At 37.4% G+C, this 19,295-nt stretch overlaps 1 protein-coding gene across 4 annotated transcripts in view; it reads right to left on the bottom strand.

The window, feature by feature from the left end:
* CDKAL1 (CDKAL1 threonylcarbamoyladenosine tRNA methylthiotransferase) overlaps positions 1-19,295 on the bottom strand; it is a 640,596-nt gene that overhangs the window by 253,729 nt on the left and 367,572 nt on the right. For all 4 annotated transcript variants that reach the window (XM_082415179.1, XM_082415181.1, XM_082415180.1 and 1 more), the window contains one exon: positions 11,733-11,899. In XM_082415179.1, coding sequence (XP_082271305.1) covers positions 11,733-11,899 — 167 coding nt within the window. The remainder of the gene's footprint in view (positions 1-11,732; positions 11,900-19,295) is intronic.

Below are 19,295 nucleotides of genomic sequence, written 5' to 3'. Positions count from 1 at the left end.
ATACCTAGCTATCTCATAAACCGCTGAAAGATAAAAACAGAATCCTGAGAACAGCAAGAGATAAGCATCTCATCATGTATAAGGGATCCTCAGTAAGATTAACAGTTGATATCTCATCAGAAATCAGAGGCCAGAAGGCAGTGGAATGATATATTCAAAGTGCTGAAAGACTGTTAACCAAGAATTCTGTATCCAGAGAAGCCATCCTTCAAAAATGAAGAAAAAGTTAAGCTATGCCCAGATAAACAAAAACTGAGAGAATACTTTTCTAGGAGACCTGTGTTAGAAATACTAAATGGAGTCCTTCAGGCTGAAATGAATTGACACTAACTCCAATCCACATGAAGAAATAAAGAGCACAGGTAAAGGTAACTACAAAGGTAACAGTATAAATGTGGTTTTTGTTTGTAATTCTTGTTTTTATCTTATCTAACTTAAAAGACAACTGCATAAAGCACTAATTATGAATGCGTTGATAGGTGTACATTTTACAAAGATATACTTTGTTTGATACCATCAGCATAAAGAAGGGGAGAGGGAATTGAGCTATATATAGAAGCAAAAATTGTGTATCCTGTTACAAAGTTGATATTAACCTAAACTAGACTGTTATAGATTAAGATACTAAGGTAACCACTAAAAAAATAATTTTAAAGATTATATATATGAATTAAAATGGCACATAGAGAATATCTATTTACCACAGAAGAAGGCTGTTGTGGGCTGAACTGTGTGTCACAAGAAGACACGTTGACGTCATCATCCCCAGAACCTGTGAAAATGAGCTTCTTTGGAAATACAGCGTCTTTGCAGATGTAATCAAGTTCAAATGAGGTCATACTGAATTAGGGCGGACTCCAATCCAATGACTGGTGTCCTCATAAAGAAGAGGAAATTTAGTCGCAGAGAGAGGAGAATACCATGTTAAAACTGAAACAGAGATTGCAGTGATATGTCTACCAGCTAAGGAATGCCAAGAATTACCAGCAACCACCAGAAGCAGGGAGAGAGGAACGGGACAGATTCTCCCTCAGAGCCTCCTGAAGGAACTAACCCTGCCAACACTTTGATTTGGGACCTCGGGCCTCCCAAACTGTGAGGATAAATTTCTGTTATTTTAAGCCACCCAGTTTGTGGTACTTTGTTACAACCACCTTAGGAAACTAATACAAAGGCAGTAATAGAGGAATAGAGGAAGAAAAAATAACAAGGATCTATTGAGGTGGAAAGACAAAGCTTGACTATATAGTAGCCAATTAATGAAAAGATTAACGTCTGAAATTTCAACTGATCGGCATTTAGGATGACATTCCCTATGACTGTATAATAAAAAATTGATGTAAAGCTTGCTTTTTAGATATATTTTAACATGTAAATATGGAAGTTACTTCTTTGTTGCCATATATTAGAGACACTCTAACCCACAATACTTTCTCTAGTCAAACAATGCTTTACAAGCAGCAAACTTTTCACAGTGATTTTAAAAACACAGAAAAATGTATTCTACAAAAAGAGACAGAATAGTTTTTTTCCACCTGAACTAATGAATAACTAGAGAACTTTCAATATTACTCTAAATAGTTTGACTTCTCTGGCCCACATGCAGCATCCTCTGATGCTAAAAATGATTCATTACACATACACTATTCATGCCCATTGTAATCTATTTGATAGTTCTGTTCAACACATACAAATAAAGGTGTTCTTATTCATATAAAAATGCTTATGTTTCCAATTTAGGACACAATCATCATTTACTATTAAATGACATTAAAGAATTTTGGACTTAAAATTTGAAAGCTTAACATTTTTATGTGGATTATTTTTGTGGTAGACAAAGGAAGATGTGGGAGAAAGAACCGATGCATATTGGATCTAAAAACAACAAACAATTTAGTATATTAAAAATAAACAGAAGCAAAGTAAGGAACTGTATTTTACTTTCTGAAAAATATGCAGAATGTCCCTCAAGTATTCCCTGAACCATTAACTTCATTACCAACCTTTCTGTTCTACACCATGAATCACGTGAAAATTCCATTACCCACCTGATATAAAATACGAAGATTTCATTTTACTAAGTGCTGAATTAGCAATGGCCTAGGGTAGCCTTTCATAGGCTATCAGAGCAAAGAATCAATACAGAAATGATCCTAGTACCAAAAGAAAAGTGTAAAGAAAAAAACTACATTGAATGCCTTATGTGTTAGCCATGCTCTGTGCTTATGAAGGCAAGTCGAAGGCGGCTTTTCTCAGTGGTTTGAGCATAACTGACTTCCTAAATTAATGAGGAAGATAAAGCCCACAGATGGTGTATTGTGGAGTTTGAACTATACTAATTTCGACAGGTGACATAGAAGCCTTCTTAGCTACTCCTGTGAAATTAAGGATCCAGGGAAAACAGCAATGTGAAACGCCTTTTAAGATGCAAATTTAACCATCATGTATCTAATGCCCTCCTTTAGAAACTGAAATGTACACTAGAATACTAAAAGATGAAACAGGAATATTTTGTATGCCACAATCAAAATTTGTAAATTTCCAGGCTTCTAGTATCCTAGAATTATATTTACAATTCTGAAATATTAAAGTGTTCTGCTTTATTGGGTTGGCCAAAAAGTGCCTTCGGTTTTTAAGTAAAAATAAAAGACATTTTTCATTTTCACCAAGAACTTTATTGAACAATGTATTCACCCTTTTGTTCCACTACCTTCTGCCATTTTTCAGGCAACTTCATAATTCCATCTTCCCAAAACTTCTTATCTTTTTGAGCAAAGAACTGTTCCAGGTGCCTTTTACAGTCTTCCAGGGAACTGAAATTTTTTCCATTAAGAGAATTTTGTAAAGACCTAAATAAATGGAAATCCGAAGGTGCTATGTCTGGTGAATATGGCAGATGAATCAGAACTTCCCAGCCAAGCTGTAACAGTTTTTGCCTGGTCATCAAAGAAACATGCGGTCTTGCGTTATCCTGATGGAAGGTTACGCGTTTTCTGTTGACTAATTCTGGACGCTTTTCGTCAAATGCTGCTTTCAGTTGGTCTAATTGGGAGCAGTACTTGTTGGAATTAATTGTTTGGTTTTCCAGAAGGAGCTCATAATAGAGGACTCCCTTCCAATCCCACCATATACACAACATCACCTTCTTTGGATGAAGACCGGCCTTTGGTGTGGTTGGTGGTGGTTCATTTCGCTTGCCCCATGATCTCTTCTTTTCCACATTATTGTACAGTATCCACTTTTCATCGCCCATCACAATTTGTTTTAAAAACAGAACGTTTTCATTACGTTTAAGTAGAGAATCGCATGCAGAAATACGGTCAAGAAGGTTTTTTTAGCTTAACTTATGTGGAACCAAAACATCAAAGCGATTCACATAACCAAGCTGGTGCAAATGATTTTCAGCACTTGATTTGGATATTTTGAGTATGTCGGCTATCTCCCGTGTGGTATAACACTGATTGTTCTCAATTAATGTCTTGATTTGATCGCCATCAACTTCATCTGGTCTACCCGACCACGGAGCATCATCCAGCAAGAAATCTCCAGCACGAAACTTCGCAAACCACTTTTGACACATTCAATCAGTCGCAACACCTTCTCCATATATTGCACAAATCTTTTTTTGCATTTTGATTTCATTTTCACCTTTCTTGAAATAATAAAGCATAATATGCCGAAAATGTTGCTTTTTTTCTTCCATCCTCAATATTAAAATGGCTACACAAAAATTCACCAATTTTGGACTTCCTTGGTGGCGCAGTGGTTAAGAATCCGGCTGCCAATGCAGGGGACACGGGTCCGAGCCCTGGTCCGGGAAGATCCCACATGCTGCGGAGCAACTAAGCCCGTGCGCCACAACTACTGAGCCTGCGCTCTAGAGCCCGCGAGCCACAACTACTGAGCCTGCGTGCCACAACTACTGAAGCCCGCGCACCTAGAGCCCGTGCTCTGCAACAAGAGAAGCCACCACAATGAGAAGCCTGTGCACTGCAACGAAGAATAGCCCCCGCTCGCTGCAACTAGAGTAAGCCCGCATGCAGCAACAAAGACCCAATGCAGCCAAAATATAAATAAATTTTTAAAAATTCACCAATTTTGATGTCTTTTTTTAAATGCACGCTGATATGACAGCTGTCACATACAATCTAACAAAATTGTTTAGGATGAAGTTAAAGACAACTAAGTGCTACTAGAGCCATCTTACAGAAAAAAACTAAATGAACCTTTTGGCCAACCCAATATATATATATATATATATATATATATATATATATATATATATATATATACACGCAAGCACGCGCACACGCGCACACACACACAGACATGGTTCCAGATGTTTGACTATGACACCAGTTTCTTTATAAAGCATTTGCTGAGACCTTTTTACTTATCATCTTGACCCATATTTTATCCCTATGTCCCTACATTCTTTTCCTTTCAGGAAAATGACCCTCTCTTTTGGCAATGAATATCAGTATGTCTCTGGATTTCACTGGCAATAAACTTAGGCCAATGGCAAGAGATAAAATGATGATATCAGTGGTTGCAAAGTTCAGATAGTTTTTATCACAAAGTGGATTAAATCACATTATGATAACCAAAGCCAATTTGACGATTTATATTCCTCTGCTGGATCTAGACTCCCATCCATGCTATCTGGTAATTCAGAAATTGTCACTGAGGGCAGCAGGGAGGCCCACAGGGTGGGTCTCTGTATAAATTATTGCTGGCCATACAAACAGAATCTTAAAACAAGGCATTTTCCATTGTTCTCCCCCAAAAGACAGAGAAACCCAATATTTTCAACATGAGAAACATTCATGCACAAAATAGTTCATTTTCCCCCGAATACATACCTGAGATGATAAGCATGAAATAAAATTCCTGATGAAAGTGATGAGTCTGTGGCTGTGAGGACAGCAACAAGGAGTTATTTGTCGAGGTCAAGTCTGTCTCTTTAAGAGCTCATTTCTCTTCTGGGTCCTCTGGCCTGCATGTTCCCCTGAGGCTTAATCACCCAGACAGAACATTGCAAACTGAAGCTCAGTAGTCAGAAGCAATAAGCTATGGAAGTCTTTCTGAGGAGTTGTTGAGTTCAAGAAAAGCTGAGGCTTCTTGGGCAGGGCTGGGGTTAGGAGCTGAAGCCTGAAGCGGGAACAAGTGAGGGTCACGGGATGGAACGGGGTGAGATACAAGGAGGCGCAGAGGTGCAAATGTTTTGGTAGAAGGCCCAGACTGAAGCTTTGCTGGTGCTCAGATCCAGATCCCTCCAAGGAGGAGCAGAGTTGGAATGTGGGGTGGAGCCCACAATCATGCTTATGTAGAGTAGCATTTAAGTTTCATGGTTTATCACAAGGAGTCAAGTCATTCGGCACATGGGGCTGGGGCATAACCCCCATTCCTTTCCAGGGGGGCTGCTCTCAGCTCTCATAATTAGGCCTGATAAGCTTTTTATTAAGTATATGAATCCTTTTAATATTTGATGGTTTCCTCCCCCTAAATTTTCAGATAGGCACAAACTTTGTTTTCCAGTTTTAGAGGTTTCACTGACCTCTTGAAATCTATTCACAAATGCCAGGTTAAGAATAAAGTAAAGTGCTGATGATTCTAATCAGTAAGAAACGGGGTACCAACAGTCACACAAACCACACTGACAAGTTCCAAAAGCTATAGTACGTGGATGGCAGAAATAAAGGATTTTTCCTTTCCATTTCCTTGCTCAAAACGAATCACTGAGTATGTCCTTCTATTCACCAAAAGTGTGAAATAGTTTGTATACAACAGCACAGAATCTATTTACATATTTTTCTATTATCCTGGAAAGTATAAGCCTTAAGGAAAAAAAAAAAGTTTAAAGACCCCATGTGAACTGTTGACTTCAATTTGGAAATTCTGTATTGCTTTGATGAAACATAAGCACAGCAGGTATTGTGTTTGCTATTATTTTCAAACTATGAGGCATTTTTCAAAAGTCTGCCAAGCCAAACATACTATTAATGTTCATAAATTACCATGCAGCAAAAGTCCTTGACAGATATCTACTGTCTTACCAGATAAATTAATTTTGCTAAATGTACTATTGGATTGGAACATAAGGTCATTTAAATAGAAGTAAATATACAAAAATCAAGGGTAGCAGGAAACTGACTTGTAGTGACTACAAGACTTCTCAACCAAAAACAGATGGAACATTTAAAATACCACTATGACTAACCTTACACAATGTAACACATATAATATAAATAACAGAAATATACTAAATATAAATCTTTTAAGAACTTATACATTTTAATTCAAGCTGAATAAAATGTAGCACATCAATGTGAATATGAGTGTCAGTATTCTCAGCAATATTTTACAGAGTAATAGAAATTTTAAAATAACCAATTTGCTTTATTTATGATTTGAATGTAGGAAAAGTCCTTAATAACAAGCATTTGCACTCCAAATTAATCAACTTGCCCTCTCTGTTCCAGGTTGTTAAGTGATGCACTAAAATTCTGATATGACTTTAAGACATACAGGCATCTTCAAGGAAGACAACAGTTATTTTAAATTATTCATAACACAAGGAGAACCAGAATAGCTTAGATAAATAAAATCCACAGATAATTCCCATATCCCTTTCTGGTCAACAGCTTTAATATCTTTTCCCTACCAGCCAACCCATAAAATGAAAAACAAGACAAATTGCCTGATTTTAATTTCTCCTCCTTGACCATCCACTGCTGACTTCTCTGATGGAGACTACAAAAAGCAGTGGAAGCTAAGAAGCAGGAAGGAGAAGAAAGAAGCTAAAAGCCTAGATAATCTACAAATTCAGTAATCATATAACGAGCTCATTTGCTCTAGGTAGTCCTGAAGATACTATCTGCCACTACAGTATTTTAGCAGGGCAGATAATAAAGCATATCCCTTAGATGAATTCTCCTCCACCATCCAGTAACTCTTCACAAAAGTGTGACTCGTAAGTGAGAAACACATGTGACAACCATCCACAAACTCTTCCAAAACTAGATGCTCAGCCCAGATATGAAGGTGCCTCAATATGTATAAGACATGCAGTCAAAGAACAGCTCAACTTAGAGCCATCACATCATTCCATACACATTTATTAAGTGCATGTCATCACAGGCACTGAAATGCAAAGACAAACAGTACAGCCTCTTCCTAAAGATGGTAACAGTTTTGTTGGATTTACGTGTAAATATGTAATGATGAACCATGATGAGTGCCCACAGAGATAGGCTGGACAGAGTCTGACAAAGCATGGAAGGAATCTGGGAAATATCTGAGCAGGTTTTATGGAAGATGCAGTACAGTAGAAAGCATTTTAGAGTCAGACAAGATTAGAAACCCGTTCAGCTGCTAATTAGTTATGTAATTTGGCCAATTATTAAAGGCTTCTCAATCAATAAAATAAGGATAATGATATCTATATAGCTAGCTTATTGTAAGAAGGAAAAGAGATAACACGTGTAAAGCAAGCAGTATGGTTTCTAGAAAATAATAAATGCCCAAGAAATTGTACTGTTGTTATTATGATTATTATTAAGCAGTGTTGAATAACGTTACCAGTGCCTTCTGGTGCCCAGGTACCAGCAGCCATCGCACCACTGTCACTGGCCGCATCACACCTGGCTGGGTCCATATGTGTTATGTTCAATCTGAATTAATACCTTAGCTGTGGGCTACCTACAACGCAGAGGGCAAAACTAAGCAATGTAGTTTCAAGAGTAATCAAATTCACAAGCTGCTCCACCTAGAAGGTCAGAGTTCACTAAACAGGAATATGCCAGTGTTATTATCTCAGCGGTATCAACAGGAAAGCAAACATAGAGGGAAAATATCTCTTATGTGCCACTATAGGGGCAATATATTAGTCAACATATGTATTAGTCAACATATGTATTTCCATTAAGAACCCGTTTTTTTAACAGAAAAACCCGAATGGACATTTTGGCCAACCCAATAGTAGCAAATATTAGTGTATCTGATTAACTCAATACTAACAACTGTCATCATGTGGTAAGTATGAAACAGGAAAAAGTTAAAGTAAAAATAGCAGGAGTATAAAATGGTTAAAAAAAATACAGGCTACACAGGAGGCCTCATAAGGGTAGCAAAGGGAAGAGCAAACAGGGGTGCAATGGAGGAAGCATCTTAAGAACCCTGCATGTCATGATAAAGAGCTTATCTTTATTCTGTGGGTAATGAAGAGGTATTACAGACCTAAGATGAGGTAAAATAGTTTTTAATCTACTGTTTTATCTATTGTTTCTACCTCATATCCAAATTTAATAAGTATTACATAAGCTTATAATTATGTTTCTTCAATTCCAGGGTGTTTTCCCACCATATATATATGGTATACATATATATAGATATGTTTGAGATATCTCTGACACTTATGTCATCATTTAAAATGAATCCCATATGGTTTTTTAGGGCAGTGACAAGTTAAAAATAGGGTTTGTAGGTGTTCCAATTAGATACTTGACTTTGCCTGTTAGGGATTAAGAATTCTCCCTCCTTTCCTTTTATTCATTACACATTTATTCAATATCTACTACATAAAGTGCCACACATAATGTTAGACTCTCAATTAAAAGTTAGACGTGCATCCTACGTTAAGTGTGATATCTTCTGTCCCTTGGAAGATTTAATAAAATGTATTTTCAACAGACCTATTTTTCCACACCATACGTTTAAATAATGATAGAAACTTTGGTATTTTCCTTTAAATGATTTCCCCTTTAAACTGTGCAATTAAAAAAAAAAAAACTGGTAAAAGAGTTTAAGAGAAAAATCTCAAGAGTCAGGTGAATGTGAAGTGAACATAACCAAGAGGAAGGAAAACAGCCCCGTGAAGTGCTCTATAATTAAAGTCTGTAGCGTGAAGCATCTTCCAGAAACACAAGAAGGCTGGGTCCTACCCATACAATTCGCCAGAAACCCTCACCGTAAGTGTATTATACCATCAGAGTAGTTTTTCAAGAGTGGCTTCCTTCTATCCTGGCAGTTAAAAAAAAATCATCACCTGTCATTCACTGGTGTTATTTTTTTCCCCCGTTTTCAGCTTTTCCCGTTTCTTTTTTTTTCTTATTGATGAATTCTCTTCAGCACTTTAGGTAAGTCAAGTAATTTCTTCAGAGCAGTCTCAGCTTAGTGAGAGGAAAATGGGGAAATACAATGCATTGCGGGTGTGGGGTTAGGCTCCATGGGGTTGGCTCCCTTCCCTAATGTCCTTTTTCACACTTGGAAGCCAGTGATGCCTGTGGAGCTCAGATACCTTTCCTGTTACAGAAGGATGTGTTTGTAGGACACTGCGAGCTTGAAGCTCTGCCACTCAGAGGAGGAAGAGAACCACCACCAAGGTGTGCAGGTCTTGTCAAAGCGACAGAGGAAGACTTGAAAAGCTCTTGCTTCCAGATACTTGGGTTTTTTCTTTCTAGCACATCTTTCTTTGTTTGTCTCCTTTGGTTCTGATTCCTCTGGACTGCTCTCTCCTTTGCTGTGGAACCACAGGATGGAATTACTCCCTGCATATCAAGTGGAGGGGAATGGGTGGCTTTCTTTGGGACAAACTCTCACCCTTGAAGCTCATTTACTTTATCATCTTGTGCTGCCTCTTCTGGCCAGACGACTTCAAAGTTCAAGATGATAGAGTGGGCTCTACAATTTATTTTATGAAAAAGGCTCTTCCTTTATTCATCTTTTATTCATTCATTTATTGAGCCACTAGTGGGTGGGGTAGATCGACACATAGATATGACAAGGTCCTCGCCTCGTGAAAATGAGAATGTAGGAGGGAAGGCCAACATTATAGATATCTTAAAGCAAGAATTTTTAAAAGGTAATTTTATGACAATTGTAACTTGTCATCACTCTAACTACAATCTATGAACTAAACACTTGTGTTTTTTCAGGTAAAGCGTAAAGCTACATTTACCATCCTCTGTTGATTTTTAGCAGCTCTTCTGGAGCATCTATTCGGAGGTCAACAACTCTAGCACTACTTTAGATGCTGAGCATTAGGGTTTGCTATAAACACGACACTGGTTCCTACAATCTTGCAATTAATTAAAGGGTTGAGTTTATTCCAAGAGATATTAGGTTTCTCATCACAGAGCCAATACATGATTTTCTTCCCCTTGTGTTTACTCCCCACCTCAACTTCTCTGACTGTAGCCCCACCTGAACTGCTCTGACTCTAGCTACTTATGTTCCCTTGAAATTTGATAAGATTTTTTAAATCCAAAGAAACTGGGGTGTTATCAGCTGTATATTGGCAGGGCTTACTTCTCTTCCTACCCACCATATATCCAGCACATCTCCTGATCTTCATGATGGATGCCTCACATTTACTGCAAACATAGCAAGACTGCTATAGCTCTTAGCAGATTTGATTTTTACAGAGAATCACTTGCTTTTTCAAGTGCCACGTCAAAGGGTTAAGTAAAAACTGACATGCCTGTGGCTTACGTTTAAATAGCAAATCATAATAGTCACACACTGTCCAAAGTACCAAAGTTAACATATAAATCACACACCTTTACTAAAAAGATCTGGTTGGGAAAATGTGAATAACAAAATTGAGATCGCTAAATTTCTTCATTAGGTATTTATAATTAACGATCAGATTGCGATCCACTCCGTTTTCAGAATTTCTAAAATAGTTTGCTGATAGCAGGGTGGCTTTTCAACAACAACCTCAACAAGTACAGGCCTCAAATCAAATCAACAGAAATAATCTTTGAATATTCATTCACATTAAATTTCAGCCACTATACTTGCTTTTAGAATTCTGAAATGTCATTTTTCTGTACAAACTAACTGCAAAGAACACAACTGATAAAAACATAAGTGAGTTGTTTCTGTACTTTGCACATGACTCTCCAACAGCACTTATTAGATTTCTTAGTCTTAACTATGGGCCTAATAGCATAATCTTATTTCTCAAATAATAATCATGGATCCCAGCATGTACTTTTTCATTTACATGGTTGTTCCCCTGTCCATATTCTTTGCTCATATTTATTTTATCATTTGTCATCAAGTACCACAGTTACTTGTACACACGTCCATTTTCCTAGTTTAATAGTAAGCTACTTGAGGGTAGGCACACTGTTCATCCGTGGAAGGTATAAAAACAAAACCAGGGATCTTGCATTATCATAACTCCTTTTTTCACAGTGACCACAAGAGAATCAAGTGGAAGACTACAAAGCTCTACATCTCTTTGATTTCATTTTTCCCCTAACTGTCGCCAGACAAAAGAATCAAATTTAAAACATCCTTAAACTCCACTGCACACTATCCTTATTGGTAGGGCTAACAGTAGTTCAGATAATGCATTGTTACAGTTGGTTGCAAAATCAATGCAACGTAGTAGCAGTCCTGAAATAGACAAGGGTTATAGACAGAAGCAAATTTATGCATTGGAAAACTGAAGGGCTGTAAGGAAGAAACAAAGAACTGGGACAAGATGGCAAATACTGGAAAATCTAGGCAACATTAATTAATGGTGAGGAAGCAGAAACAAGATGTGCAGACTGACAAAGAAGGGACTTGAAATTCCCGATTCATTCTTGGTAACGTGGGACCACAAAAAAAAAAATGTGAAAGTGGTTTTAAATGAAACTCATGTGATGGTGCTGAGGCTGCCACGTTGTCTGGATTGGTTCGTCTCTGTGTCAGCATGGAAATGGGGTGCTTTTCCTTACCTCCAGATGCTCTAAAATATAGGGCGGATTTGTCATGCCAAGCCTCAGCATTGCTCCCTCAGGAATCACTTCAACCAGTTTCCACAGCAGTGCGGGGAGACTGGTGCCAATATCTCTGCCATAAGCCCCTGTGTCTTCACTGGTCAACCATATTTCACAAACACCCTCTGTGAATCAAAGGAGATAATTAACAAATCTGTTGCAGAGCCGTTTCCTTCATCATACAGCTGCTCACTCTTTTTAATGCAGTATTTCTCAACACTGATACGCAGGCAGCCTGGGTATTCAATTGCAGAGAAAAAGCAGCTTATCCCATGGTGGCACTGGGTCATTAAGTTCATTTTATGAACACCAGAGGGTTACAACAATGCTGTAAATTATCAGTGCGTCCTATGGAGTGATTAACATTTACAGCCAATCAGTTCAACCATGCTTCCTCCAAAGCACTTTGATCAAGACTAAAGCTTTAGTCCCATCACAGACAATACCTAGTTTACTGAATAGCAAAAGCCCCGGAACTGGAACAGTCACTCCACAAAATAGGTACCACCAGCAGTTAACTCACTGATCAGTCTGTCACCGACCCAAGGAAAATGTCAAGTGTCGTTAAAGTTTGACTCACAAATTATTAATTATGAGGTACCCATTTCTCCTGTAGTAACTATGCTAATTTGTTTTCTCAATTCAATTAAGAACAGAGTGCATTATATTGCTGCATTCAAAGAAGCTGGCTGCTGTATAAACGAAGCATCTGTGTTGAAAAAGCTGTTTACTAAAAATAGAACACGTTGCATCCTATTTTCCATCAATCAGACTTTATAAAAATGTATCTATGTCTCCATGTTGTTGTTGTTATAAAGAATCCTGACTTCCAATATTACCGGCCTGCAATAACATTCTTCCAGAAATTGAAAGGAAATACTTCTGGATCACCTAGAATTACTTAAAATAAATAAAGCAGAGTTAGCAAGAGCCACCCAAGTTTTCAGGGCACACAGAATCTTTCTGAAGGCATATTCAATTAAAGGATTAGCCTGTTTTAAAAGGCCAAATGGTTCACAAGGCTAAAATAAACAGTGAAATGGGCCTGTGAAATTTGTTCATGCTAACGTGATTTGTTGCTTCTGAAGAACCTCAACACACACACAAGGCACACAAACAAAGAAGACAGCCTGAACCAAAAGTAGAAGCTTCTAGGAAGAGTCTTAAAATTAAAATTTTAAATTGTCTTTAGTTGACAGAACAGAATAATTTCAAAAATACATTTAAACATTCCTAGCCAACAAATAGAACACATAGCTTCTATGTGAATGTGAACTTAAAACTTACAGAACGAAGAAGCAAAAAGGAAAGATCTTCACTCTCTTTAACATGTTCCACAGAGGTGGAAAAATATATCAATACATGAAGCTAACATCTCCAGTCACTATTCTTTCCTTTAGAAGAAGAGATATATTTACTTTATCAACAAACTAGCCAACTTCCATAAAAACATGTTCACTTTTCCCCACTTTACTATCTTTCTGAGACAAGCACGTCCTCACCCACACCCAGACAACATGGAAAATACAAGGATAGAAATAAAATTAGTTGCCCAAAATTAAAGAACAGGAGACAACAAAAAACAGCTCCATTTTAAAAGTCAGAGATGTTTTTAATATTTGAAAATCAATAATGTTATGAATATATGGGATTTCTTAATTTAAATATGTAGTTTCAGAAATTAATAAACCTTTGCTTAGTTTTAATCATTTAATAAAAAGTTTTATCCTCCAAGTAAATAATCTGGCATGTCCACAGGCTACCTTTGTAGCTCTATAGTTTTATAAATATTCTCTGTACATGGAGTAAATATTTTTCTATTGAAAAAAACTGGTTGCAATTAGTGGTATTATCTGTATTTTAATATTACATATGCCATCAGACACTAGACTCATACAGCCTTTTTTTAAAAAAATCTTATCACAAAATCCACTCCAGGAAAGAGATGGCTAAGTAACAACATAAATGGATTTTAAAACACTCTGAAAGAGGTTATAAAAACAGGACATTATCCATGATTTTCCAGTTACTGGCATCTGAGCAACACAATATGAATATTTTAAAATGAACAGAATAATTTTAATTTATAATTTTTCCATCCAAATGGTTCCATGTTACGCCTTATGTAGAGAGCGCGAGTTCCTGGAACAGTGCCTTGCTGTTGCTAGATGAATACAGAAGGGGAAAAATCGCTATGAATAGCAATGGGAATAACAGCATCCAGCTATTCAAGCTGCACAGGTGGGACCAACAGCCCCCTGGCGGGCTGAACCTTCAAATTAAATCCCATGAAGAGGAAGCAGCTGTAACACTACATCAGCAACAACAGGAATAACGGTCGTGATGCCTCCAAGAGCAAGGTTGCTCAAATGCTCTCCATAATAGCAACCTGGTTTAAAACACAATGAAATAAGAAAGCGTGTGCAAAATGTGAAATCCTTGGACTTGAGAAGAACTGTGCCTTGCCAATTCAATCCAAAAATTTGTCAAAGGTGATTTTGCTCTTAACATGAGAAAGTTCAGGTTTGTAAGGTTGTATTTCAAGCATTCATTCTAATGAGAGCTGATCCCTCCCACAGTTAGGCCACAGAAAGCCGTTTCATAGTAAAGGTGAAGCTCAGTGTGGAATCCCAAAGTCTTGTGATTATTCATAGTGCAAGCAGTGCCTGTCAGGTCAGCTTGCATATGAATTCACCAGGGAAACCGAAGGCTGCAGTCTGTAATCACTAATGGATATTGGAACACACATGCATGCTTTGAGCTGCACTCTTAATTGGCTATACTTATGGACAGAAGTGCTTGCCTAAACAGCTTCAATCCTTAAGGACTTCAGTTATGAGCTACATTCCTTTGCACATTCATTTCTTTATTAATCCATCAAACATTTATTAAGCCCTTACCTACTATGTGCCCTGCAGCTCTTCCAGCTCATGACAGATATGGATTCATCATTAAACTTCTGTGATCTAAGATTGGCTATTACTCAGGCGCCGGTGAGGGACACTTGACAGACATCCTGGGAACTTCATATACATCCCTATCAGTGGTGATGTGGAGGCGGATGGGTACTGGAGAACACAGCCTTAGAAACCAAGATCAAGGGCGAACTGAGCTGGCTTGACGTGGGTATGATGTCAACCCCAATGAGAGAGACCCCCATCTACACTGGAACATGGATTTAGACTAATACATGCCAGAAAAACAAACACATGAAAATATAAAAGAGAAGCAGGCAGGAAGAACTGAGATAAGAGAAGTGAATGCCCAGTAAAAACTCCCATGCCTGTAATAAATACATGCAAAAAAAGAAAGTGGTGGGTAGAAATTCAGGAGACAGGAATGAGGCTTTTTTTTAAACATCCAAGGAGGAATCTTACTTTTTCCTAAAATTGTTCATCTACCTGACTTTTGTTCATGTTCCTTAAATTATTCAGTCTATCTGACTTTTCTAATGAATATTAGGTTCATAAGATCATCTATCATCCTTTTGTTGTGTTAATTTTGGTTAAAAAAAAAGCAAACACTAGGAAGAAATGAAATGCATCTTACAAAGGAAAATGCTTCAAAAAGTTAAGTTATTGGAATCCATTATCATTTTACCCAAGTAATTACAGATCAGCCTATAGTTCTAACACTACTTTTCCCTGAATAGAGAGCAGCTACAACAGCTACATTCTGATCTCTGCTTCATAGTAGTAATTTGAGATGACAGAGGATGGAAAAAGTAGAAGACATAAAAGGTTAATAACAAAAGAAAGATAATATTCTCAGTAAAATAGTCTCACAACAAAGAAAATCCTTTCTGAAAAACCAAACTTTGCCAAAACTCAAGTTCAAAAGATTATAACTCACTATAACTCTTCCTGTGTATGAGCTTCATTGTAACAAATTAAAATATGGGTGAAGATTGATTTTATCTGGTCAGAGAAGTGATATTTCTCTGGTAGCTTTTGCTTTATCACTGGGGAAAATTTCCATCATAATAAATTGTTTCAATTATTCCATATGAATAGAGTCTCTAAAAATAGAGATTATAAAAATATAAAAACTGTAAACAGTGATTAATTGGATCAATAGTTAAAAAACACTAGATGGTAAGAAAATCTACATCAATTAAACATAATTATTAAAAAAAATCACCTCATGTGGAGAAAAGGGAATCCTCCTACCCTGTTGGTGGTAATGTAAACTGGTACAGCCACTATGGAAAACAGTATGGAGGTTTCTCAAAAAACTAAAAATAGAGTCGCCATATGTCCCAGCAATCCCACTCCTGGATGTATATCCAGAGAAAACTATAATTGGAAGATACATGCACCCCTATGTTCATAGCAGCACTATTTACAATCGCCAAGACGTGGAAGCAATCTAAATGTTCGACAGATAAATGGATAAGATGTGGTACATACACATACACAATGGAATATTACTCAGCCATGAAAAAAGAGTTAATGCCATTTGCAGCAGCATAGATAGACCCAGAGATTATCATACTAAGTGAAGTATGTCAGACAGAGAAAGACAAATACCATATGATATCACTTATATGGGAAATCTAAAATATGACACAAATGAACTTATTTACAAAACAGAAAACAGACTCACAGACATGGAAAACAAACTTATGGTTACCAAAGGGGAAAGGCAGTGGGGAGGGATAAAATAGGAGTTTGGGATTAGCAGAATCAAACTACTATATATAAAATAGGTAAACAACAAGGTCTTACTGTATAGCACAGGGAACTAAATTCAATATCCCATAATAAACCATAATGGAAAAGAATATGAAAAAGAATACACACACACATACACTCTCACACATATATATGTATAACTGAATCACTTTGCTATATACCAGAAACTAATATAACATTGTAAACCAACTATACTTCAATAAAAAAAAAAATCACCTCAAAGTCTGCTATATCTTTCTTCCTCAGAAGATGTGTTCTCTCTCTTCCTCTGTCTTGCACTCTCCACTACTAGCCTTGCCTTTCCTTCCTCCCACAATTCCATCCCCTAGTCTTCCATCCCAGCCTTCATTATCCATTTTCTTCTATGCTCAATAAGGAATATGAATTATACATTATCTGTTATGTTTATTTAATATGCATTACATTCCCTGCTCTTAGTTTCCCATTCTCTCTTTTAAGGGTCACAGTGTATATTAACTAGATTTTTATGGGCTCTTTCTTCTTAAAAAATAATCTTAGACAATTCACAAATGAATATGACCCTCTGTTTAAGCATTTGAAAGGTCATGGAAATTTCTTCAATGGCAATGTTTCTAAGTAATAATATACACAGGCAGCCTTTTACCTATTTAGCTTATTCATTTAATAGTGAATTAGACAGTATAACTCCTTTGGTCCCTTCTGATCCTATTATTAGACACTCAATGGTCTTATGTTTCCCATTTAGATAAAAAAGGACTTAAATAACAATTTTATTAAAGACAGCATCACAGCAGATCCAGTCAAGGCTATCTTTTATAGAATAATGATCTATCACTGATAAATACCCAATTAATAGGCCACCATAGAAGACAGTTATTAATTAGGTAATTCCTCAATTATATCATGTTTATACTACTTTTTTAAACTTTTGAAAAAAGTTTATTAGTGACCTGAAGGGTTTTCTTTTCCTCTTTATATTTTTTATTTTTTTATTTTTATTTTTTTATTTTTTAAAGATTTTTTTGATGTGGACCATTTTTAAATTTATTTATTTATTTTTATTTATGGCTGTGTTGGGTCTTCGTTTCTGTGCGAGGGCTTTCTCTAGTTGTGGCAAGCAGGGGCCACTCTTCATCACGGTGCGCGGGCCTCTCACTGTCGCGGCCTCTCGTTGCGGAGCACAGGCTCCAAACGTGCAGGCTCAGTAATTGTGGCTCACGGGCTCAGTTGCTCCGTGGCATGTGGGATCTTCCCAGACCAGGGCTCGAACCCGTGTCCCCTGCATTGGCAGGCAGACTCTCAACCACTGTGCCACCAGGGAAGCCCCTATTTTTTAAATTTATTTATTTATTTATTTATTTTTGGCTGCGTTGGGTCTTCGTTGCTGCGCGCGGGCTTCCTCTAGTTGCAGTGAGCAGAGGCTACTCTTCGTTGCGGTGTGCGGGCTTCTCATTGTGGTGACTTCTCTTGTTGCAGAGCACAGGCTCTAGGTGCGTGGGCTTCAGTAGCTGTGGCACGTGGGCTTCAGCAGTTATGGCTCGTGGGCTCCAGGGCACAGGCTCAGTAGTTGTGACGCACGGGCTTAGTTGCTCCGTGGCATGTGGGATCTTCCCGGACCAGGGCTCGAACCTGTGTCTCCTGCATTAGCAGGCAGATTTGTAACCACTGTGCCACCAGGGAAGCCCTCCTCTTTTTATTTGAACACTGCTAAATTTCAAGAAAAGTTTCAAGAGTAGTACAACGAATCCCTGTACCTCTTTCACCTAAACCCAGGAAAAATATTTTGTCACATTTGTGAGCACTCTCTCCACATCCACAAATACAAGTTTGTTTGCTTTATTTCCTGAACCATCTGAGAATTAGTTGCAGACATTAGGGCACTTTACCTCTAAATATGTCAGCACATAGCTTCTAAGATCAAGAACATTCTCCCTTACATTCTCACAACACAACCACTATTGCAGGTAAACCTAACACTGGACGACACCATAGTCAGAACTCTATGCTCTGTCATTTGCTGTTCCCTCTGTCTAAAATGCCTTTCACTCTTCTTGCATAATGAATATCTCTTCCAGGAAACTTTCCTGACCAACCAGACTAATTTAGATGCTCCTCTCCTGTGCTTCCAAGCATCTTGTACAAAATTCTGTAATACAATGTGTTATAATTATTGGCTTAATTGTTTGTGTCTCCTGATAGGATGCAAGCATCTTCTGGGCAGAGATGCAAAAATCTTCCTAATACACATACGCCTAGGACCTATTATGGTGCTTAGCACATAGGAAGCACTCAATAAACTTTGGTTCCATGAATCAATTTACTAAGATTGCGTTCAGTAAAAATGACTAATTAAGTTTAATTTAGCTAACACTTGACAAGCACCTCTTCCTTGTCCCCACAAAGGTATATATAAACGTACATGTATGCACATGCATACACACACACACACACGGAGTGTACACAGCAGTGTACTAGGTTCTGCATTAGGCAATAAGGAAATATCAAAATGAATTTTCTTTGGAAAATATGAAAATGTAGCTTGAATGTTGCAAAGTCTGTTGCATAGTATCTTAACTTCTAAGCAATCTTACTCAAAGTTCCTTATTACCCTATAGCGATCGTTGGATAGCATGGCACGTGAATAAAAACCATCTTTTACTTAGAAGTAAGACTTTCCGCTTACACGTAGGTTCAGATGGACCAATTACCCATAAATCAATTAAACTTTAAAATGATCTTTTTTAGTGCTTGAATAATAAGAGGTAACAAAGAGACAGTATTTCCAGAGCATCCTGACATCTGTGATTACAGTCATACTCAGAAAAACTGTTGTTGGCATAAATTG

The sequence above is a fragment of the Balaenoptera physalus genome, assembly GCF_965194825.1.
Source record: "Balaenoptera physalus genome assembly, chromosome: 11".
NCBI classification, from domain to species: Eukaryota; Metazoa; Chordata; class Mammalia; order Artiodactyla; family Balaenopteridae; genus Balaenoptera; species Balaenoptera physalus.
The sequence above is the reverse complement of the archived record's forward strand: the minus strand, read 5'-3'. Positions and strand labels throughout refer to the sequence as shown.